At 39.9% G+C, this 24524-nt stretch overlaps 3 protein-coding genes across 4 annotated transcripts in view; 1 reads left to right on the forward strand and 2 right to left on the reverse strand.

The window, feature by feature from the left end:
* Positions 1–356: 356 nt before the first annotated feature.
* LOC102196695 (SERTA domain-containing protein 3-like) lies at positions 357–4898 on the reverse strand. Its single transcript, XM_005728630.1, has 3 exons — positions 4728–4898; positions 2967–3765; positions 357–740 (listed from the first exon to the last, which is right to left on the reverse strand). Exons 2-3 carry the CDS (start codon positions 3759–3761, stop codon positions 636–638), a joined length of 900 nt encoding a protein of 299 aa, XP_005728687.1. The 5' UTR covers positions 3762–3765; positions 4728–4898; the 3' UTR covers positions 357–635.
* Positions 4899–10257: 5359 nt separating this feature from the next.
* Positions 10258–16553, reverse strand: cdca4 (cell division cycle associated 4). Of its 2 annotated transcripts, XM_005728632.1 has the most exons (3): positions 16245–16553; positions 13166–13303; positions 10258–12829 (listed from the first exon to the last, which is right to left on the reverse strand). In XM_005728632.1, exon 3 carries the CDS (start codon positions 12818–12820, stop codon positions 11894–11896), a length of 927 nt encoding a protein of 308 aa, XP_005728689.1. In that variant the 5' UTR covers positions 12821–12829; positions 13166–13303; positions 16245–16553; the 3' UTR covers positions 10258–11893. The 2 variants fall into 2 exon arrangements, with proteins under 2 accessions (XP_005728689.1, XP_005728688.1); XM_005728631.1 differs by lacking the exon at positions 13166–13303 and having other exon boundaries at positions 16245–16552.
* A 6470-nt stretch (positions 16554–23023) lies between these two features.
* Positions 23024–24524, forward strand: part of ahsa1b (AHA1, activator of heat shock protein ATPase homolog 1b) — a 7394-nt gene continuing 5893 nt past the window's right edge. The window contains exon 1 of the mRNA XM_005728635.2: positions 23024–23303. Coding sequence (XP_005728692.1) covers positions 23224–23303 — 80 coding nt within the window. The 5' untranslated portion in view covers positions 23024–23223. The remainder of the gene's footprint in view (positions 23304–24524) is intronic.

The raw sequence follows: 24524 nt of genomic DNA on the forward strand, positions 1-24524 counted from the left end.
ATGTTTTGCAATGAAAGATTAAAAGACTCACACAAAGCGGTTCGAGTATTTTCTCTTTATTGTTGGATAAAATCTATAAAATATTCCAAAAACAAATACAATACATTATGAACGATCATCTTTTCACTGAACAAAGTCTTCCTTCAGTTACATTGGAGGGGGGGGTTGTTTTTCATGTTCAGCATTGACAACATACACTTTGTGCTTTGCAAAACCTACTGACACTCTGTGCTTTCACACAATTATAAATAACACTGCAACCTCCTGCTTATTATATTCGATCCTGTCAGACAGATTATGTAAAATTATTTTATAAAAAACAGAAAAGTGGTTTTATTTCACCGGCTGAAGAACAGCCAATTCACACAGTGTCTGTGCAGAGGCATCAGGAGCAAAAACAAGTTGTTGTTGGAGCAGCAGTGCGCTGCTCGTACATCTCATGTGATTGGTCTGTAGTCTTAGTCTGGGCAAAACAAGCTCCAAACCCCTCCTACTGAACATGTGACGCAACCTGCTTCCTCCCACCCTCCTCCACGTCCTCATCCTCCTCCTCCTCTTATTTTCCCCCCTTCTGGCTCTGGCTGCCACCTCCTCCCTCAGCTAGTTCACTGTCAGCCCGTCAGGATACATTAAGCTCATATGCCTGTAGTGTTCAGCGAGCACAGAAAAAGGCCAAGTAAAGGGAAGAAACCATGACAGCCGTGGCTTCTGAGTGCTTTACGTAACACCTTTCTGCAGTCCTTTGGGTTACAAAAAACAGAACAAAAAACAACAAATATCAATGAAGCTCGAGCTCACACAGACACAACACCTCAGCGCAGTTGAAAATTAGAATCAGTAGTAAGGCACGTTGTCAACATGAAATGAGATGGAGATGAGGACGGATCACTTTGGTCTGACAGGAGAGCGTTAGATTCTCAGCACAATTAAAATGATAAACCACACCGTTTCGATCAGCGACAAACACACGACGGCTCTCTGGGTGAAAACAGGAGTGTTCCAGATAAACCGGCAGACAGACAGACATCAGGAGGTAGAACAGGAGTAAACCACAAACAGCGAAGGTCAGGCGTCAGATTCCCTGTGACCTTTCACTCACTGGATTTCTTCTGCTAGACAGGAAATTGGTTTCAGGTAGAAACGCGTATAAAACTGTTCAACTCCCACATTGCGTGTAAAAATTGAAATAAACAAAAAACCCATCAAAATACAAAGGCTTCTGTTTTCAGGTTAAACTCTGAGACATGGCAAAGGTGCCCCGACCATTGACTTGATGTGATTGGCTCCTCAGTCAGAACCAGACTGGGATTACATTACCATTTAAAAATACATATTGTATGCTGAGTTAATGACATGTTGGATTTACTATAGTAAGAAAAAAAAAAGCTGCCAAGAAGGAAAAACTCTTATTTGTCATACAGGTGCTGACTGTTTGTCCCATTTTGTGTCACAAAGTGCATCAACACTGACAGTCCGAGATTAGAAAGAACCTTCATTTATAAGTTACACTCACACCTAACCGATAGACTCTATGTAGAAAGAACAGTAATATGGTTTGCTGTTCAGTTGTCATTCACAAATAAAAAATACAATTAGATAAAAAGGCAACAAGAAAAACAATTTACCCTTTCTATACTGGAGCATTGAGATGTCCTCTCTACACCCCCCACCCCACGCACGCACACACACACACACTTTCTATACAACTTCAATATAGTGCTCACAAGCGGCTGCATTCTCCTTTCTACTAAATAAATATACAGATAGATAAATAGTCCATGCTCTGACTGCTGTACGGCCACAAAGACTTTCATCTTTCATCAACAGGAGTTGCTCGGTCCTACATCTGAAAAAAGAAACTCGGGCCTGGGCTCTCCTGGCTGGCAGAAGCACGCCCTCTTAAGTAATTGAAGGGATTTCAATTAATAATCAACCCAGACCTGATCTAACAGTCAGAGTGCCGCACGAAGCACGGCAGCTCAGGTTTCTTCTGACGACTGCTGCAGTTACAGAAGCAGGAGAGCAAAGTGACAAATACTTGGAAACGTGAGGATCCACGTCCAGGAAAATTCACCTTAAACACTGCCGTATGCCATCAGTTTTTCATGTCCAGTACCACCCATTGCAACACTCCTCTTGCAAGTTTTGCAATATACTTTTGGTGTGCCAACTTTGTCTAAACATGTCTGATCTACTCTTAGTAGAGATTATTCACCTCCTACTCATAATACAACCAGCTGGAAAGCTAAAGCGCTGCCCGGTTTGATTCCAGGACTTCCTGTCCCTTCTAAAATGCCTTTCTGATTGTAGCATTGTTATATACCAAGTTTCAGCTAAAAATAAAATTCTTTGATTAATATTGATTGGTTACACAAATAAAAGGTACATCTTTTTTTGCATTTTTGTTTTGTTTGCCAGTAAAATGTCATAAACTAGCTCTTCAATTGCTACTTTTCTGACAGCCCAAGACCCCAGCATAAAAATACTAAAAAAAAAATTAAGTAAAATACAAAGACAGAAATAATTTCTTTCCATTTTTGCTCAACTGACAAATTGTGTCAAGTTTTCGATCTTCACTTTTCCTGTCAATAGCAGTTTTGGACTGATAACTATTAAAAACAGTGCAAAAGAGTTGTACCATGGATGTCTAACTTTATAAGACGCTCTGAATGTTATTCTTCATCTGTTACAATAAATATTTCATATCTCTTGAGGCACAAGCATAGGTGCATAACTAGGTCCTCATAAGAGGCATGTGCATATTAGAATTAGTGTTTCATTCCACCTTAAACTGGCTCAACCTTGAGAAACTTTTCAGCCAAACTATCAGATAGACCGTTAAAAGAAAAAGAAAAAAAAAGACAGAGTTCATCAGAAAGAGTTTGTCAGCCCTAATTCAGCCGGAGCAGCTCCTAAAAAAAAGACAGGAAATGTTCAGAAGTTCATCTCGGTGATCAGGACTTTACCAGGATCTCCATGATGTGGTCCAGGTCATTCAGGTCCACGAGACAAGACTGGAGGCTCCCCGTTGAGGAATGGCTGGAAGAACGTAATTTCACGTCCTCGTCCGGCCATAGCGACACGCTGACTGGCCACAGAGACCCTGTCGCCCAGGCCGACGGCAGATCTGAAGTCTCATACATCGATGTGTCAATGTCCTCAAAGATATCATCCAGGGCGAGGTCGCTGAGGTAGCCCATGGCATTTACTGCATCGCTGAAAGTACTGATGGCTGCAGCGGGCAGAGATTTCTGCTGGTCGGGGAAGTCAATTGCCTCCTGAGAGGGGAATTCGGGAGACAGTGGGGGAGACAGAGACAGGCTTTCCCCATCTCCTTCGGCACACCCAGGGCACGTAACAGGCACGTCCTCTCTGAAATCGTCCCTGAGTAGACAGGAGTCATCTGCATGAACGCCGCTGATGCTGAGACGTGAATCTGAGGTGCAGGTTCCCACGCCGTCACTCCATATTTCCTCCTGAATCTGCCTGAGAGTATTGATGAGCAGCACGGAGCGGCGCAGGCTGAGCTCCATCCCCGCCTGATAACGCTGGAGCTTCTCCAAGCAGAGGCCGAGCACCCGCTGACGCTGCTGCAGGTGGCTCATGACCGATTTGGACGGGTCAATGAGAAGCCCGGCCTCGTCTTCCTGGCCATCCTTTCCACTCTGCTCCTTTTCCTCCGTAATAGTGGCTTCCGCGACCACCTCAGCCTCCAGCTCCTCCAAGCAGCTCCACTTCCGCTTCACACCTCGACCCAACATTGGCCTGCATCAGGGGATAAAGAGCCCATTTGTTAGGTTGCAATAAGGTACAACGTGTAATGAAGCGTTACATTTACATGGCAAAACACAACATATAGTTCTGCAAAACTAAATTAGGTAGAGAGGCTAGTTTCCCAGAGCTTGAACTGTCTGCTGGTCTTAAACATTTGTCTTTTTTAAAGTCACCAATCGGAGCATTTCCTCCTGTTGAAGTGAAAGAAAATGAGACACAAACCTTTGACAGCAGTCGCTGAGATGGTGTGTCTATTCTTTCTTTATTTTATTTTTTTAGGGCTTGGATCTCTGATCTGGCGGCATGGCAATAAACCTTGCATTCAATTTATGTAAGAGCACAAAGCAAGCGAGCATGCTTAGTTTCAGAGACACTGTCAGGCACAGAGCCTTTTCAAATCAGGAGAAAACACATAAAGCATAAAGCTGCAGATACTGAATATATTATGCACCTTTACATAGTCGATTTTTTTCTCCCCTGAGTTAAGACATTTGAAAGAGCGCGTTTTACCAACTATGACTCACTGTTAGACACCCCAGCAGGCTTGACAGACTTTACTCATCCATACAGGGATGGGTAGCGCCATGGAGCACTTTCTCTCTGATCCTTTTACAAAAGTAAAGAGGACACACGAAGCCCCATTTGGTGAGTTTGACCCTCGTCGGAGAGATTAAAGCTGCTTGGTCTAATTTAATATGTCGGTAGAAGCCTCAACAAAGTAAAATACGCGGATAATAAACATGTTAGCAAAAATCAGTCTTTTTAAATCGCTAACTACGATCATATGGTCACTCTACACTACTTATTTAGCTCAGGACCCCCGAGAACACCCCATAACCCCGTGACGGTTCCCGTACTTCAGCGGGAACGTTAAGATCCAATTTGAACCAAGTTTAAAGGGCAAACTTAAGTTCAATTTAAGAGAATGACATGAAGACGACAGAAAAACCAACCTTACGTGCCCTTGGGAAGTGTCATGGGAGGTATGAATCAGTCGAGTCTTCGACTGGTTTCGTTTCAGTGTCCCGTTCCTGAGCTGTAGACGGCCGAAGTGTGAGGAATGTACTGTCCGCTCGCAGCAGCTGGGGGAAGGCGGCGGAGCTGCGGAGGAGGGGGGAGGGGCACGGGAGCTCACCGGCGCACGGGATTGGTCCGTTCACCCGACGATCAAACCTCCGCCTCCGCCACTCACGGGGCAGCGAATGTGCGGTCGTTTGTTCCGACAGCGATCTGGCGCTGCGTTTAAGAACACCTCGTAACAGTTGGAAATCATGTCGAAGCACACGAAATACACGTGAGCGGCGATAATGGCCTTTATGATCGGTGGAAAAAGAATTTATCAGGACATGGGCTTGTTTTGTCCAGTAAGCGGTAAATAATAAAAGCTGAGCATGTTTTTAAATATGAAATCACTGGTAGAGCGTAACCACTGCTGTTATTGACCATGGTGGACTTAAGTATTAACCCTTTAAACTTGTTTGTCTTTTTCCGTTTGACGTATTTTTGGAACTTAAATTTTTTTTTTTCACGCATTAACTATCTGCATAAATTTTCTGTTTAAGTACAGTTATATATATTGTCCAGTTTAAGTAGTGTTACTTTAGCTCGATTTTTCTTGCACTGACTTTATAGTTGTTGACATAAAGCAAGAAGTGACTTGTTGAGAAGTGTGTGACAAAGTGACCCTACTTCTCAGTTGATTTATTACCCCAGTAATCACTCAGAATGGGTTTACTGCTAGTCTTCAGTCCTCTTGAGTACAGCACAATGCATATAGCCCATGGCATTTAGTCAGGATATGGCAATGGCAAAGCTTATCTGTGGTACTGTGTTGTTTTTAATTAATTTTAATTCTAACTTTTATTTTACTTATTTGTTTATTTAGGTCACCTGAAAGGATTCTGTTCAGCATTTGGTTGCACTAACAGAAAATCCAAGAAGTCACCTTTTTTCTGTACCATCCATTATTTTTTCATATTGTCAAAACTACTTTTACTCCACGAGTCTAGTTACTTGCATTACCCAGGTTTTAGGTCCTGGTTTTAAGGCATGCATTAATGTAATAGCAACTATTAAGTGAAAGTTTGATTCAAGGCTAAATTTAACTAACATACATCTGGTCTGTTTTTGTTTCTGCCACACGTGACCTACTTAATATTCAGTTTCAGATCCACCAGTCTCTCCTCTGGGCCGATTCTGGTTCCCAAAAACCAAGATGGTGACAAGCAAAATTCTACAGTAGAGCTTTGGAACAGCACTGTCTCTATAAAAGAAAAAAAGTGTCAATAATACTCAGACTAGATTATTGGCAAATCAGCAATATACCTGTTGCCTCTACTCAAAGTAACTTATGAGTACTTTCAGCATTAGTGTTGTGGCGTCCTACCGCATAATGTGAAGTAGGAGGACATTAAAGGTGCCAAACATTATGCTATTTTATGGACAATTCTTTCTCTTTTAGATGCCACAAATGTTCAGACATTGATTCATAAAGTTCTCCCATGAATTTACATCTAACAAAGAAGTGAACATTTCTTTTAACAACATTTAATCAACACAGTTTTACCAAACAGACACCAGTGCACCCGTGCTGGAAATATCTAGAAGCCCCAGGTTGCTTTATTGCGTACCTGAACGCAGCCTTTTAAAGGGACAAGATGACTCAGAACGGAACGGGAAGGACGTGACCAGAGAGACAGGAAAGGCAAATACCAAATAAGGAAGGTCTTATTCCACCTTATATCTCTTCCTTCTAAATTAGTCACGCTTGTTTCCTCATCTTGTTTCTTTCTTTCATTCTCATCAGCCCCATAGTTTTGTCTTTTTTTGAATTGAAATCGTACATTTGCGCGCTTAAAAGATATATTAGTAAAGAAGAAAAAGCAGCTATATAAAACAGAACCAAGATTTCATAGTATTTCATCTTTTACTCGAACACCGATGTACACTTTACTCTTTTAAGCTGAACGTGTAATCAACGGTTATCTAGATTAAGAGAGGAACCTGAAAGCAGCGTGGGAGGGGTGGACTAAAGCTCACTACTGCACACGTTTTTTAAAGGAAGTGTTGCCCTGTGACAGCAGAAGGCACATGTACTTTAAGCATGGTGCTGTGTATTTATAATAAAGGTCAGAGTAGCATCTTTCAGACCTGCTCTCTTAACATCACATGATGTTAACTTTATGAGAGCATTTCTGAAACAGCTCAGATTTTCTGCTTCACATTTATTTATTTTTTCCCCTCTTTTGCTGCTTTTTAAGACACTCGAGCCTCTTTCACCGATGACTGGATTTTTTCCCCTTAGGCTGCCTTTTTGCTGACTCACTGAGAGACCATTAATCTTTAACTATAAGCTAACCAATTCCAGGCGACAGTCCAGCTTGCAAAGTAAGCTATAATTTTATGAAGAAATTGCTTTTGTCAGGATCAGACAAAACTTCCTTCAGATTTGTGAATATGCAGTTTTCTGAATATGAAAAAGCTCACGTTTTGAAAAGGACAAAATGTGGCTCGACTCTGAACAGGTTTGCTCCAAGTTGCGTTTCGAACACACAATGGTGCTGTTATGTTGAAACCACTGCAACTCTCTCCACATATCTAACGCAGGATCTCACGGTCCAATATCGTCATGTGACAGCACGTGAGAACAAAGGTCTCTCTGCGGCCAGACTGCAGCTGCAAAACATCTAATTCTATTTTAGTGTCATTAAAAAAAATCCTGTATTTGAGGGAACATATACAGACTCAACTGAAAACTCCTTCAAGGCGTCTTTTAGCAGGTCACACGTGGAAGAGCACTGAATGAATCATGCATGATTTGAGCACCTGTGGTGTGTGTTTTTGCACACGCCACAGGTGCTCCTCTAGATTTCGAAATGACCAACAAGTGTGTATAGACAAGTGTCATTAGGAAAGCTCTATATCAGTACAACTCCATTTAAAATTAAGCACTGATTTATAGCGTGTTTCCACTTTACTTGTTAACAGGTGAATACGGATAGATTAACTAAACAGCTGTTAACTGCAACACAGATCAACAGCACCTCAAAGTGTGGTCTTCAGAATTCTTGCGAAACAATGATGAATCAGCACCTGTCTCAGTTCAGCAAAAACTAAACCTTTACAGGTAGTTCTTGCAGGATAGTTTCATTAGACTGTTAGTTTTAACCAGCTGTTCCTAATAAACTGAAAACTTTTACAGTTTCTGTATGTGCCAGCGCTGATATAGTGAAAACCAACTTCTGATTGGCTGCCCCTTCAATTCTCACCCCAAGAATACACGGATATAAAATACTCAAGAAATGCTTACCATTCCACCAGACACGCCCCAGAGCTTTTTGTTTGTTTGTTTTAAGCTGTAACCATGTGGACCTGCACAGAACAGATGAGAAGGGCAGGGATAGTATAGAGAATCCAGCCAGCCTTCAAAATAAAAGACCCCATAGAACTTAAATGCTCAGCTTCTGAAAAGCTACCCTTGTGATTTGGAGATATGCCAAGACCAGCAGCTTCGTTAGCTACAACTCTTCAGCTCCTTAATAATTTAAATATCTCATCAGCCAATCACATTGCAACAGTTTAGGCATGTAGACGTTGTCAAGACGAGCTGCTGAACTTCAACTGAACATCCGGATGGAGATAAAAGGTGATTTAAATTACTATGAACATGTATTTATGGTTTAAATGACCCTGAATCCTGCAATATGCATAGACTGCTGGGGGATTCCCATGATGCATTGAGTATTTCTTCTTCAGTCACCTTTATCACTCACTATGTGTTAGTAGACCTTTCTGCATTGAATCATACTTATTATTAAACTCTGGCTCTCTTCCACAGCATGTCTTTTATCCTGTCTTCCTTCTCTCTCCCCTACCAGTCATGGCAGATAGCCCCGCCCCTCCCTGAGCCTGGTCCTGTCAGGGGGTTTCTTCCTGTAAAAGGGAGTTTTTCCTTCCCACTGTTGCCAAAGTGCTTGTTCATAGGAGGTCATATGATTGTTGGGTTTATCGCTGTATGTATTATTGTAGGGTCTACCTTAAAATATAAAGCGCCTTGAGGCGACTGTTGTTGTGATTTGGCGCTGTATAAATAAAATAGAATTGAACTGCTTTGAATGTATTTACAGAGAATAGTCCGATAAGGAAAAAATATCCAGCGAGCATTAGTTCTCTGGGTGGAAATGCCTTGTTGATGTTATAGACCAGAGGAGAACGCACAAGAGGGCAACAGTAACCACTCTCAGACACCAGGGTATGCAGAGCATTTCTGAAAGCACAGCACGTCAAACCTTAAGACTGCACTGGATGCTACTCCTGTCAGCTAACAGGAAACTGAGGCTACATTTCACACAGGCACACCAACATTGGGCATTTAAGGATTGGAAAAAGGCTGGTGGTTTAGCCCAGTTTGGGCATTTTAATACCAACTTGGCGTAGTTTAAACACCACAGCTTACCTGAGTGTGGTTGCTGTCCATGGCCGTCTCTTAACGACCACATCTAGTTTCTTTCAACTGGATAACTCACCGTGTCATGGAGCGGAGGTGAGTGGGGCCTCAGTGCTTACACAGTTTTAAGCCGAAGATATTAAAAAGATGTCCACTCTCAGTAACATCACGCAGAGCCAAGACTGGGGAAAAAAATGAGTATGATGCTGTCTGGAGCCTATGCTTTTCACTCACAGGAATTACTTATTTACATATGCTTTCATTATTCAAAACTTAATATGCATCCTTTACAGTAGCGCTCATATAACAGAAACAGAGAAGCACAAGTCTTCTTTCAGATCCATTTAAAAACCATGACAAATAGTTAACCCTTTAAGACCTACCATAGAACCAAGTTCGCCAGAGCTTATTTTATATTTTTACATGCTGTAGTGCCATTTTTGGAAGCATTTCAAGTTGCTATACATCAATACAACCATTATAGCCCAAATTTTAATAATATGTATGCATTAAGTCCACAGTAACTACATAAATTGCAAAAAAGTGCAATAAACTACAAAAAAAAATTGAAAATCGTTTTTGTTTTTTTACATATACTTCTACTTGGAGAAATTTAAGAGGTTTATCCCTCAAAACCTTAAATACAAAAAGTTGCAAAAAGTGTAGGAAGTGTTACGAACAGCTGATCGGATCGGCAAAGCGTGTTTCTGGAATATGGTGTTTTTGTTCCTGCAAGCGCTTTTTATGCAATTTTTGCAAAGCTATATGTGGAAGGAAATCGTGATCTAGGACAAGCTGGTGGCATAAGATGTAAGTACAACTCCTCCGGTTTCATATGCAAAACAAATTATTGCGCTAGCTTACACGGTTCCGGCTCTACGGGGATTTAAAAATAGTTACGCAAAACGGAGCGTGCCCGCTCTGACCGGCTTTAAAGAGTTAAACAGTAACATGTCCTGTTGTAAAATAAGGGAAACAAGCACACACAATCAATAGTTGCACCTTTTATTATAAAAAATATTTACAAAGATGCTACAATGTTTTTGTCTTAATATAAAAAAATGCATACATTTTACAACGATAATTAGTCTTTGAAGTTCTAGCTCCCATTCAGACCAGAGTGACATCCTTCAGGAGTGTTGTGGTAAGGTATTAAGCGTGTCGTAATACTGTATTTTAGTCAATACATTTTATTTGCCTGAGTTAATCTCTTCATCACGATAAGGAACAATTTTGAAGAATGCATTTGATTTTCCACATATTTAGGAGAAAGGCAACTGTTTGCATAAAGGAATTAAAGGACATTTGATTTGTATACAGTCATTTTGAAACACATATGACAGAGCTGCATAGTAATTTGAATAGTAACCCGGTTGTTGTTATTACTAATAGTCCTTAAAAAGAAAACTTAGGAATAAATAGGTACTGCATTGGAAACGAAGGGCACAATTTGGATAAATACAATTTCATCGGGCCTCATGGTTGAATTGATAGGTCAACATGGCATGTCTGTACCTTGATAAAATAAATACAATAAATAAAACAACAATAAATTAGATGGGTTAAACACACAGAATTCTTCACTTGGAATAACAAATGAGAGAAAGAAATATGGCTTCTCGATGCAGTTATCACCCCGGGGTTTCTCCAAAATGCGTGAGGAAAAAGCTGCTTATTACTGATATTGGATCCATAATGACAGCAGAGCAGGAAAATTACTTAATTTGTCTCCTGGCTACTGTAAACTTACCAGAAATGACAACTCTTGCTCCTTGTTTGTTGACTGGCAGCAATTTTCCTGCTCTGCGTAAAGCTTTTAAGAAAATGAAAGAACAGCGCCTATAAAGTGAGACGATGCCAGTCCTGACACCTGTTACAGTCGACTATACCAAACCATGGGAAGACACCGTCTTGAGACTGGCTATTAAAATCTTAAAAACCGCTTGGGAGGGGAAAATAATAATATCAAATGATGCCTGCAAAATCCCCCAGCTGTATAATGCAAAAAATATATTTCTATATACACATACGTACATATACATAAATTCCATTCATAATTGCTCAAATCTCTAGGAAAATATGCATTGATTTATAGATTTGGATTTACAATTTGTTCTGGTTTTTGATGCATGTAGTGTGAGGAATTGTTTCTCAGTCCATGTAACAATAAATAGAACTGATGAAATGGCAGAGAATACGGCCAGAAGGAGCTAGCATGACAGAGTGAATGACGGACATAAACACCTAAATAAGAATGCATCATGGTAGTTATAAGGTAATTATCTTTGCCTTCTCACAGATATTGTTGAGTTTTGGATTTCAGAACCAAAGTGGGAAACTAACTGCTTTACCAACTCACCAGCATAGCTTTAAAATCCCCAGATTTGTTAATTTTACCATCACAATTGTAACTGCCAATTACATTTTATTTTTTATACAAAAAGTCACAACAGCAGATGTTAACCTGCCCAAGTGGCTGTTACAGGAGACTAACTACATCTCTAATACCCCCATCCTCAAATCTACTTGGCTTGCTGTTAATTTCCCATCTTGATCCAAAACCTCCAACAATCTCTATGTGTAACAATACCACATACAGAACACACACGTGTACTGTGCATAGTCTGGAAAGAGTCTGTGGCATCAGTACAGACCAGAGGAATGTTCAGAGTTTCAGGATCCCACTATGATCTCCATGATGTGGTCCAGTTCGTTCAGGTCTGACCTGCAGCTTGAGCTGGAGCTCAGGGCCGTGGGCCCATGAGAGGACAGGCTATCGAGCAGATCGTAAGGCCCCATTTTCGGGGCGCTCTGCATGCCTGTCAGCACCGTATCGAGGTCATAGTAAGACGGGTCCACGTCTGAAAACAGTTCCTCGAGCGCAGGGTCAGGGGGCGGCGCTGGGTGCTTGATCTCAAAAGTCCCAAAAACCTGCTCCCCTGTCCTGGAGTCTGCACTTAGGTGGTCCCCGTCTCCCTCCTCTCCCTCTGATACGCACTCCTCGCTGTCCTCCTCTTCTTCTTCTTCCTCCTCGCACTCACCGTCTTCCTCTTCCTCCTCCCAGCAGGGCCCCATGCCAAAGGGACCTGCGAGGTAAGAAGCCGAGGACAGCTGAGGGGAGACGGGTGACAAAGTAGACATGGTGACATCCGTCTCCACATCTCCCTCCATGACCACCTCTTCAGAGTGGTAGCCTTCCTCCACACCGACCACTGCGTAAGGCTTTGGGCTCTGCCCTGCCTGGGCTGCTGGATCAGTCTGTCGGCACAGCACTTCAGTGGCCACCAGGCGGTCGGTGGGACACTGGGCGGCTGCGAGGGCCTGCGTCATTATCTGCCAGGTGCCATCCTGGGTCATTTCCTCCTGGATCTGCCGCACTGTGTTAGCAATTAGAACTGAACGGCAAAGGTTTGGCTCTACCAGCATGTGACAAAGTTGCAGCTTGATGAGCGACATGTCAAGCAGCGACTGCCGCTGCAGACTGTACGACGAAGACAGCGTCCGAGCTGCCGCCGAAGGAGCTGCGGGGCCCTGGTCGCCACTGGAGACGGCCTCCTCCCCAGAGTCTGAGAACTTGCGCTTGGTGCCCTTCGGGAACATGTTGTCTCTCTTTTGTGAAGGCGAGGAGACAAAAAAGAAAAAAAATCAGTGAGAAACACAATGGCACCACTTGCTTAAATATTAAGAAATGTGCCACACAGACAAACACAAAATGTGTACTGCTGTCAATGTCACTAGCTAAAATAGTTAAAAAGATTAAGTGCCATGTAATTAATTATGTAAATGTGTGATGTCATGAGGCTATGTGGTGTAACATTTGTGTGGACATGAGGGAGCTAGGGCTACAATCTGCTGAACTGCAGCTGTGACTTTACAAATAAACTACAGGCTTACTCTACAGTAAACAAATAATTGTTGTAGTTTTTTTCTTAAAGTTTGCTATACCTTTCCTGTTGAGAGGCACAGGCAATAGCAATGCAGCTTGGTCCCGGCTGCAACGCTTCAAGTACTTTTGTACGAGCGACAAGCAGCTTTTGTTCAGCACCATTTCTGCCCATTTTAGGCCAGTCTGAGGCAAGACTCCTGCTGGGCGGAACAACCACACTTTTAACAGACCACTGAGCCACCGAAAATAGCATGGTTACCGACTAAATGCGGACACTGCATCAAAGTAAGCACAGACTACAGAGACCTCTGTCAGAAAACAAAAACAGCACTCAAGTTAATTAGTGCATTTATTTTCTTTCCCCCACTGCCACCTGTGATCAAGAAAATCAAAAAGATATCCTAATCAATAAGGGTGCTTTCAAGGGGGTAAAAGTGACAAGGATATGGAAAGTAACAGCATTTACAATTCACAGTACAATGTACCACCATGAGCCACTAATATTTACAAGGGATATCAGGTTTCCAGGTCTACGCACGCGACGCTTCAAAAACTAGCAGAACAAGATTTTCACTTTCTCTTCACTGAGGAGGGGAAGAAAAGCACAGTCAACTTCCTCATTAAATACCACTTCAACACACACATGTCTTACAGGAACAAAACAATACTCCCGCTAATGTTAAAGGCCCCTCTGACTCCCAAAAATAAATGGGATGCAAGTGAATAGGAGACTGAGCTCCAAACAGCAGCCTGTGGCATTTAATTTTCCATCAGACAGAAAAACAGTATGCGCAGTGTCCGGCTGTCTCCTCTGTGTTAAACCTGTGGGCAGGGCATTTGGGTCAATGATTCCAGTTGCTTCAAATTTCTATTTGTGATATACATTTTTTTAAAAGGGAAAAAAAGAAAACACAAAATTTTAAAAAATCAGTACAATGAAAAACAACACTGATTCATGTTTAGCGTTAGGATTCACAGGGCACAATTCACAGAGAGGGTTGGATCACTTTACAGAAATTTCCTGTTTTTCAGGAACTAGGAATCAAAAAGAAACTACCATGCCCAAGACACTGCTGTTACTGTCATAAATCATCTCTACACCAAATTATCATTTTTATTTTAGGATGCCAGGCCAAACTAAGGCCCATAATCTGTGCAAATTACATATTTTAACATTGACACAGTGTGTAGTCAGGGGTGTTGTGCAATAGCATACTGACAAAAACTAGTAAAACAACAACCTTGTGAGTTCACATTTAATAGAAAAGTATACATCTAAATTGCTGATCAATCAGATCACCACATTTTCAAAAAGTTACAATCCATGCCAAAAGGAAAAAATAAAGAGAAGTGGCTCGTAAGTACAACTAAAGGCTTGGGAGCCTGGAGGTCTTTGAGTCCTCGTAATCATAGAATAACATTTCCTGACAGTGGACAGAATAAAGGGGGGAAAAGGTAATTTATGAAGATACCCGGAGATCTAAAATGAAAAGGGTGAGAAAACGATTGTTGTCTTCTTATGTGGTGCAATAATACTGGCCCCTGTTAAATAAGAGACACTAGAGAGAACTACCTCCTTAAAGAAAAAAAAAGTAGAAAAATAAAAGGAAAAAAAAGACATTAAATAGAAACAGGAAGAACTACAACCTGAGAGACGGATCACTGCACACAGAAGAGAAAACAGTTTTGGACATGACAACTTTTTTTTTTTTTAACATTTATACTGATAATTGTTTTCGAACACCCTATAGTTTAGCATTTTTAAAGCTTAAGGATTCTACTCTGAAATTAGAATTACATTCCTGAAAACAATAAGAAAAACAGCCATTCATATATAGGTCATATATAAAATAAGACTGAAAGCGAGTTATGTCCTAACCAGTCTGATCAGTCATCTGTAGCAGGCAACATACACAGTGCGTTGTGTTTTTCCACTGTGGGACATGTAAACAACTACAATCTCATACAATCAATTCCCTAAATGCTCTTACATTTTAACCACTTAAAACACTTTCAATCAAGATAATATTGACAGATAACCTAACATGAGCACTAAATAACAACCAAACTCCTGATAATAACATCTCGATCTGCAAGTGAACATTTTTTAAAAAGATTTACTTACTTTACCAATAAGAATGTATTGATTTTAAAACCCAAGGTGATCTGCTACAGACGCTTAATTTTAATGACTGATATCGAGCTCATACTCAGTTAAATAGTATTCATTTACACCTGCACATTAATGTTGATGTATTAAACTTAGTCGCACATTTTTTAACACGATTTCACAAAAATGCTGACATATGTGGTGTTCAAAAACTTCTCACATATCAGGAAATAAGTGCGGGGGGGGTGGACAATCACCTCGTGTAAATCAGTACTTTATTCTGATGCTGACATTACAGTTGTATTTACGTCAGACAGGCAGTGTCACTAAACTGGATTTAAAACAGTTTAAATACATTCACTAAACTAAGTGTTTTCTACTTTGCTAGGAAGCAGAAGCCAAACAAAATTCAGCCCCGTTTTACGTCAATGGTTCTTAGCATGGCCCATCCCCCACCACTTTCACAGCCTGCCGTACTAAATGAATAAACACATTTTTAAAAAGCACTGCTTACATTTTTCCCACTTCCCTCTCAAATACATAGTGCTACCACTGCCAGTCGCCAAATTAAAACCGCTAGAATAGCTGTAAAAAGCGACGGAGAGCTTCTGGCCGTGACTACCGCATGCTTTTGTCTTTTCAGCATCAGAGCTACCGAGCGACAATGAGGCCATTTTGCGCTAGTAGCTAACAGTTAGCCGGCCGGCTATGCTACAGACGGAATTTACACTTCTGGGTTGCCGCTAGCTAGCATAAAATGTTCCGTGAAAAAAAAATGCCTCCAAGGAGGCACAAAACCCTCGGCATTCGTTTGGAAACTTCCTCTTACATAAAACGAATGCTAGCGAACGTAAAGCTAATTAGCTAAAAGCGCCCACCCACCCACAGTCCGCGGTCCTTCCTCCTTTCTAGCCAAAAACAAGAGTTTTCGCCACGGCGGGGCTGTTAAGTTCCCCAAAAACAACACACGGTCACCCGGGTGGCTGGTTAAAAACACTATCGTCGGGTGCTTCAGTAGCCGTACTCACCTCGTGTTTGTGTTAATTTAATTCCCGTCTCGGTCATAGGATCGACAGCAGAGAAAGCGGAGATCAGGTTCAGATGAGATCATTCATGCCACGGCTTCAAAAACTGAACTACCTCTGTCCTGCTGCTGCTGCGGAGCGGACGACAGGAGGGGAAGGAAGGGAGGGGGAGGGGAGCCGACAAAAGCCAGCCATATGCCTGGGATTCCTCTCTAATGATTTCTCCCTGCTTTTCTCTCCTACTAATGCTTCAACAAACAAGCCAAAGCCCGATGCTGGCTTCAAGAACAAGATGTAGAAGATCTGATGATGTTCTGGTTACTCTTTGTGTATTGACGCTGCGTTTACCGCTGGCCTTTTTAACAAGAAAAACAATCTGTGGTGAGGGGAATTATACCCAGTCATGGAAAGTGACTAAGAAACACGAATTTACTCCGATACGTGCCTAGTAACTAGTATGTATGAGGTTATCGTGACATTTAGGTGTTATGCCTTTTGTTTATAGCGAATTATTTTACTTCTGATTTCACTGTCTTTAACTGACAGTTGCAACTACCAGTTTACTGAAACATATAAAAGGCTGGCTGGCGACAAACCTTTTGGCTTTTATTGTGCAGGAAGTTAGAAATCACATATGATCTTAAGTTGTTTAACTGAATTAGTTTAATACTTTAAGAGGTAAAATGACAAAATACTTATTCAAACAAACATAAATTAGAACGAAATCCCTACAAGAGAATGCAATATTGTTTAGCAAAACATAATTTTTCTGTGTTTGTACTTTGTTAATTATCTTATAACCTTTTTACTCACAGTATGAATTATGAGCACTTACACTGTGGATTCAATCTCCAGTAATACTACAGTTCTACACTGACACAAATATCAAAACGCAACCCAGTTTATTAATAAATAATAAAAATAGAAAATGCTTAATAGAAAATTGTAACAAGAAACCGATTATTCTATTTATATAATATTAAAAAATTGTCTTTAACCACTCCTAATTTCTTTATATTTTGTTAGGGAATTGGGAAATAGGTGACATGAGTTATTGAAAATTGTGCAAATACAAATATAGCTCATACAACAAAAACTAATCCTAATAAACTTAGAAGTCAATATTTGGTAAGACCACTTTTATTCTTCAGCACAGCCTAAAATCTCTTAGGCAGACTTTCTTGTGATTTCATTAAGTAGGAATGGGAATAATCAGGAATAGTTCTCCAGGCTTCTTCAAGGACACTCAAAGCTCTTCTTTGGCTGCCTATCGTTCTGTTTCCTGTAAAGATGATCCCACACTGCTTCAACAATGTTGAGGTCAATCCAACACTGATAGTGTTCCACAGTGCGTTGCCACCGATTTTCAATTATTCTGTAAATTGTCATACCCTCATAGCCCTTTCTTCCTGTTTCCTTCCTTAAGAATGGCTTCATGATTGTCACCCTACCATTGAGACCGTTTCTGATGAGGCTTTGGCAAACTTTAGATGGATCAAGTAAAGTGCCAGATATGTTTCTCAGGTCCTTTGTCATGTCTTTGCTGATTTTTTCCCATTTCTTTCAATCTGACACTTCTTTTTTTGTTTTCATATTCCACTTGTCTAGTTTCCTCAAATATTTTAATGTCACTTCTTTGATATGCCACCTTTTTAGCTAAAACTGCTTTTTTAATGCCTGTGATACTGTATGATACTATGGCATTTTACACTTAAAGCTGCAATGTAAAATTGGTTATGTGTATAGAAAACAGTGGCTGAGCCCATCAGTTAGATGGGTTTATATGTTTGAATTGTCGGTTTTCTTGTCAAATAATAAGTCAGGTGTTAAGCACCTTAACAGGGAATAAAACATTCTTCTGAAAGTAGACAGGAACAAGGAGCGGACTGAAAATGAAAGAAGAATTTGCTTCAGAAAGTCAGAAGAACTATTGCTCAAGACCAGTTTATGAAAATAACAAGAATGTCTGGCTTCTTGGAAGTGAAATGAGGGGTGACTCAATACTGTTGCACAGTACTGTATTTATTTATTTATTTTTAAATGAAATAATTCTTCTTTTTTAATTTGATGCCACTGAAAACTAAAGGCACCTGGTGGAACATCTCTCTATACTAATTAGGTTTGTTGGCAGCAGGTCAGTAACATGACTGGGTTTAAAAACACTGCCACACATGCAGACTGAGCCTCTGGTAGTTGTGGTCAGAACTAACACACCACATTTTGGGTAATAGTGCGTGGATCTTACCCAGTGAGGTGTAAACATGGTTTATACATGTTATGTCTGTTGAGACCGCAATAATAAAATCATTTTGCTCAACCCCGAACAGTTACTCTGCTTTATTTTGAATGGCACTGGTCCATTATGAGTCAAATTTGAATAAAGCCTTTGAATAAAGTTCAAATGGTGTCAACTGATTTAGATAGTAAAATAACAGAAACCATAGTTTTACACTTAATACATGGCAAAAAAGGTATATACTTGTTGAGTCACTGCATGCTCTGTTTTCAACAAGTCAAACAAACAAAATTCATCTAAGCTTTTTCCTTTTGGTGGTGAGGGGCACAAAAAGACTTGCTTTTGCTTATGCTCGTATTTTCTTAAAATGGTAAAGAAATCATTCTGGTGGGGTAACAAGAAGTCAGCTGGTTTCAGTAGCTGATCGAACCGCTTTTAATCCTTTGTAGTTGGGTCTAATTTAACTCAATGCAACATTTTTTCTTATTTTCACCTTTTCTGTCTTGTTTATGCGGACAGACACTTAAAAGAAATGTCTTTGGTAATATATTGTATTGATAACCTTTGGAAATATTTCCATTCACGGGAAATTGTAATGCAATGACAGACAGATGCAAAGAACACTAAGTTTTATACTTTCCCTGTGTACTAAAGAAATCAGAGATCTGATTACAAACTGCGACAGACTGGCGACCTGTCCAGGATGTACCCCGCCTCTCGCCCTATGACAGCTGGGATAGGCTCCAGCACCCCCTGCGACCCTGAAAAGGATAAGCGGAAGCAAATGGATGGATGGATGATTACAAATCCATAATAAGTCCAGAAAAAGACAATAAAGTCAAGTTCAAATATGATCACATGTGATTTTCCATCTCACTAGAGATCACTTTGATAAGAACGCTGCATGAACAGTATTTTAGAATTGTGTATTTTGCTCATTGATGATTGTTTTTTAAGCTTCTAAACTGCAGGTTTAATAAGAAGTTAAACTGCACTTTGTTTATATCTTCCCAAATCAGTAGCAGCCACATTTGGAGGCTTTTCATTAGTGTTTTTTAAGACCTTTTAATTCTGATTGGTGTAATTACCAGTAATTATCATCGCTAATGATGCTTATTACCTCTGCCTCTGGATGTTTTCATTTGCAGCAATGGTAATTAGCTTATCTACATCCCTGTTACCAGTACCTAGACAGACTGTTAAATCCTCGAGCCTCCAACATCTAGCTACTGATCTGTAACCTTTTTGGAACAATTATTAGACTTGACACAAAAAACAGAAGGTGGGGCTACTTTTTGGATAAGACAGATAATACGAATTAATTTAACTTATTAGAGGATATAACTTATTATTAAGTTACATACCAAACGCCAACTTTAGCAAGGTACACCTTGCTAGTCCCAGGTTAGCCCCCTTTTGCTATAAAAACTGTTTTAATTCTTCGTGGCACTAATCCAAAATGGTGCTGGAAAATTTCCTCTGAGATATTGGTGCATATTGAAGTGACAGAATCACACAGTTGCTGTTCATTTATCGGCTGCGTGCCACCACAACCACCTCTCAAAGGTGCCCTATTATCACAATTTTTGGAAGAATATTATTAACCAAAATGGATAGTTTATCTAGATTTATATATCCAGCTTACTCTTTATCAATATCAAATAAAGTTATTAAAACAATTAATAGCTTGAATTTTAATTTTATTTGGAGGAATAAGTGCCATTATATATCTAAAGATGATTTGGTTAAACCATACATTGAAGGTGGTGGAAACACAATTGACTTTGATATAATAAATGGTGTTTTGAAACTTAAATGGTTAAAATCCTTCCTAAATAATCCACACTCCATTTGGTTTTTTATACATAAGGTCTTTGACACATTGGGGGGTATCGACTTTCTCCTAAAGTGTGACTTTGAAATTACTAAGCTACCTGTTAAACTCTCTGAATTCCATAAACAGGTCCTTCTTTATTGGAAAATGTTATTTAAACATGATTTCACTCCACATAATAGCCCAATTTGGAACAATTGATATATACTGACAAATAGAAAATCTATTTTTATTCAAGATTGGTTATCAAAAGGTGTTTGGGCAATTGCCCATTTTGTAGATGAGGAAGGACATGTTCTAGGACATCAAGATTTTTGCCAAAAGTTTAATATCCAATGTTCTAAAAGTAAATTTAATCGGGTTATAAAATCCATTCCATTGTCACTTAAAAACATAGTTGTAAATTATATAATATATTCTGACATCTCCCACAAGTTAAGGCAATTATATATAAATGGTTTTCGGTTTTGTGATGTTAAATGCAATAATAAGTTTCTAAGATCTTCATTAAGGAGTCTTTATTCTCTAAATTTACTTAGACGTAATTACATATTAAAAGATTTCCAAAGGGAAGAAATTGAAAGAATAAGAACTGATTACATCACCTTCCCTATTCCTCCTAAAGGGAAAGAAGTCCAATTTAAAATTTTGAATAAAATGTACCTGACAAATAGACTCCTTGGTGATAGATTCAAAATAGAAACTGGTAATTGTATATTTTGTAAAACAGAAGAGGAGGATTTGGACCATCTATTCTTTTTATGCAATTTTATAAAAATATTTTGGTTGGATTTTCATACCTGGCTTTATTCCAGTGGGATTCAAATTACCCCATTTACCTTAAATATGATAATGTTTGGAGTGTTTTTGAAAGAAAAGAAAGCTAATTATGGTGTTAATGTGTTATTAATCTTGTGCAAACAATTTATACATAAATGTCGTTTTTTAAGACCAAACCAACACTAGCTTACTGGAAAAACAACTTAAACCTGTTGGTTAAATCTTTGACTTTATATTTTCTTTTTCCTATATATTAAAGTTGCCATTATGTAAGGAATGTCTATTCTCTGAATGTGTAATATATGGTGCATTTTGTTTGTATGTTAATTTTACTAATATTAAAAAAAAAAGGTGCCCTATCGGATTTGGTCACTGTGGAAGCCGTTTGAGTACAGTGAACTCACTTTCACGTACAAAAAAAAAAACTGTTTGAGATGAGTTTTGCAACATGGTTCATGATCCTGGTGGATGCTGCCGCCAGAAGCGGTCATAGAGTGAGGAACATGGTCAACAATACTCAGGTAGGCTGTGACTTTTACATTATGCTCAGCTCATATTAAGGGGCCCAAAGTGTGCCAATAAGTTATGCACCATGCCATTAGACCTCCAAGACGGATCCATGTATTCATGTTGTTTCTGAAAGTTGCAGCAGAAATCGAGACTCATCGGACCAGGCAGGATTTTTCCAATCTTTAATTGTGCATTGTTGATGCGCCTGTGTGAACTGTAGCCTGAGTTTGCTGTTCTTGCTGCTATGAAATTTATGAAATATTCAGTCTGTGTCTACATGCCTAAATGCATTGAGTTGCTCTGTGATTAGATAGCCATGTTACTGAGCAGCTGAATGGTAAATGGCCTGTATTTATATAGCGCTTTTCTAGTCCCTAAGGACCCCAAAGCGCTTTACACATCCAGTCATCCACCCATTCACACACACATTCACACACTGGTGATGGCAAGCTACATTGTAGCCACAGCCACCCTGGGGCGCACTGACAGAGGCGAGGCTGTCGGACACTGGCGCCACCGGGCCCTCTGACCACCACCAGTGGTCAACGGGTGAAGTGTTTTTAACTCACAGCAAAGGGAACATACCTAAATAAAAGCTCATGCTATACTCACTCAAACTCTAGGTGAGAATCTGCTGACATGGACTTAATTCCTCACGGTCTTCCACTCATTTTTATAATCACTGTCTAATATCACAGGTTTTTACTTCAAGATATGTAAAATGTTTAGGCCATGCCATCAAAAGTTTCACTAAGAGTTGTTTTCATAATTAATCAGTTATTTTGTCCAAAAATTGCCCCATAGCTGTGAAAAGTCTCCATTTTCATAAACCTGAGGGTGAGGCCTTAATTTCAAGTCAAGTCAAGTCAAGTCAAGTTTATTTATAGAGCACATTTAAAAACAACCAAGGCTGACCAAAGTGCTGTACAGTAGATACAGATAAAAATACAATAGAACACAATTTCGTAGTAACACCTCGCTGATAAAAAGAAAATAAAAACAAATAAAAACAAATAAATTAAACCTTTCTAAAAGCCAATGAAAAGAGGTGAGTTTTAAGAGCGGTTTTAAAAAATTTGTCTTCCCCTTGCAAACAGCCAAGAACAGACAAAAGAAGTACATCCTTAAAATTAAAAACAAAAACAATGGAACATTTACAAATTTTGTGTGGTTGGTTTAAAAAAAAATGCTTGTAAAAGTAATTTGTATGAGTAGTTCATGTGAGCCTGGCAGAATGAAGCGTTTCTTTAGGAAAAAACAAACATTTGAAATGGAAAATAAAAACAAGTCTTTTCAAAGTTCATCTATCTGTGTATGTATTTACTTAGTTATTTGCTTACTTACTTATTTTATTTTTGTAGTTCCAGAAGTCTGCATTCCTAACGCGGAACTATTCTTCAGACTTCCGGCAAAGGGGGGACATTTTTTTACCTCCTTCCACAACGTTCCGTTTCCAGCATTTTCTGTGCTCGGCGAGTAAACGCAGGAGCACCGCTTGAGAGCCCGCAGCAGCCAGAGGCTTCTAGAAACAGCGTGCGCATCGGTGGATAGTCACCGGCAGACACCTGCTTTCTGCTTTTAACATTACACAGTTAAACGTTTCTTATTATTTATTCAACAAAATGGCGAAGTGGGGAGAAGGAGACCCTCGTTGGATTGTAGAGGAGAGAGCTGATGCGACTAATGTCAACAATTGGCATTGGTAAGATCTAATGAAAGGACATTGGTTTTTAGCTGTTAGCCTAATGCTAACACGACACACCGAGCTCCTGTTAGTATCAAACTGTAGTTTATATGTTTAGATTTGGATCAAGTAAGGTTAGGTCATTATTTTGTCTGTAGCCGGCCTCAAGTATTGAGGTATATAAAAGTTTGAAACAATTAGGCGAGCTAACATTGCAGGCGTTCTTAAGTTAGCTTCGCCTGTAGCTAGCCGCTGAAGCTTCAAATGCATGTGTAACGGCTTTTAACATCAGTAGCGTTAAAATGCAGCATGACTAATTGTATCTACTGCAGTATTCTGGTGTAGTAACAAGCTTTATAGTCTCTCGCATTTGGTAAGTTTACGGTTACCAATGTTTCATCGGTTGCACCAGAACACGTGTGGTAGCCCCAATTACAACGTGACTGCACTTTTTATAACTGCCCTACGCAAAATAATACGAATGAATTCATAGTTTGTAAATATGGCATTTGTTCGTCTTCTGTAATGATCCCGGAGCATTTGATTACAGGCTTTTCTCTGTAGCAGCCATACTCATTACTAGCAAGGGGCGCTGTCACCAGTCAACTAGAATGTGGTTCTCAGATTTGTCACTTAAGCCGGTCTGTGCCCACCTTCCCAGCTGTGGTGACCTCCTAAAATACATTTGTATCTAGCAGAGGATTAGAAAGCTGATGTCAGAGGCCATCTGACTGGGTGATCCAATTGTGACGTCCTGAGTAGTTACCAGTAATGTACACTTTACAACTGTACACAACAACTGTACACAGTTGGGTGTTTTTTGTTTGATCTCCCCCTTTTGTGTTATGAAGATAAAGAACCCTTCCCACTATATATTGTTTTTAACACATTTAACTAGTGCATAATGAGTGGCCATATAGGGTGAATCTGATTCAGTCATGTGAGGAGAGGTTCCAGTAGGAAAGGCATCTGGTGTAAAACCTCTGCCAAATTAAACATGTGGAGCTTCCCGCTGTGGCAACTCCTTGTGAATAAGAGAGCAGATCCAAGTACCATGATCTTCCTCTTGCTAGTTTACAATTGATGTGACTGAGCAGGTAAATCTTGGCCAGTCTAGCCTCACATTTGCCAAACGACCAGTGTCAAACAGACATACAGTGGGGCAAAAAAGTATTTAGTCAGCCACCGATTGTGCAAGTTCCCCCACTTAAAATGATGACAGAGGTCAGTAATTTGCAC

The sequence above is a fragment of the Pundamilia nyererei genome, unplaced genomic scaffold, assembly GCF_000239375.1.
Source record: "Pundamilia nyererei isolate P.nyererei 1_Seehausen unplaced genomic scaffold, PunNye1.0 scaffold00029, whole genome shotgun sequence".
NCBI lineage: Eukaryota > Metazoa > Chordata > Actinopteri > Cichliformes > Cichlidae > Pundamilia > Pundamilia nyererei.

Bases quoted from the DNA above. Each gene is read 5' to 3' on its own strand.
- cdca4 (XM_005728632.1), bottom strand. From the start codon at position 12,820: ATGTTCCCGAAGGGCACCAAGCGCAAGTTCTCAGACTCTGGGGAGGAG.
- LOC102196695 (XM_005728630.1), bottom strand. From the start codon at position 3,761: ATGTTGGGTCGAGGTGTGAAGCGGAAGTGGAGCTGCTTGGAGGAGCTG. The intron at 741-2,966 runs GTAAAGTCCTGA...TGTAACCCAAAG, and splicing joins ACCACATCATGGAGATCCTG to GACTGCAGAAAGGTGTTACG.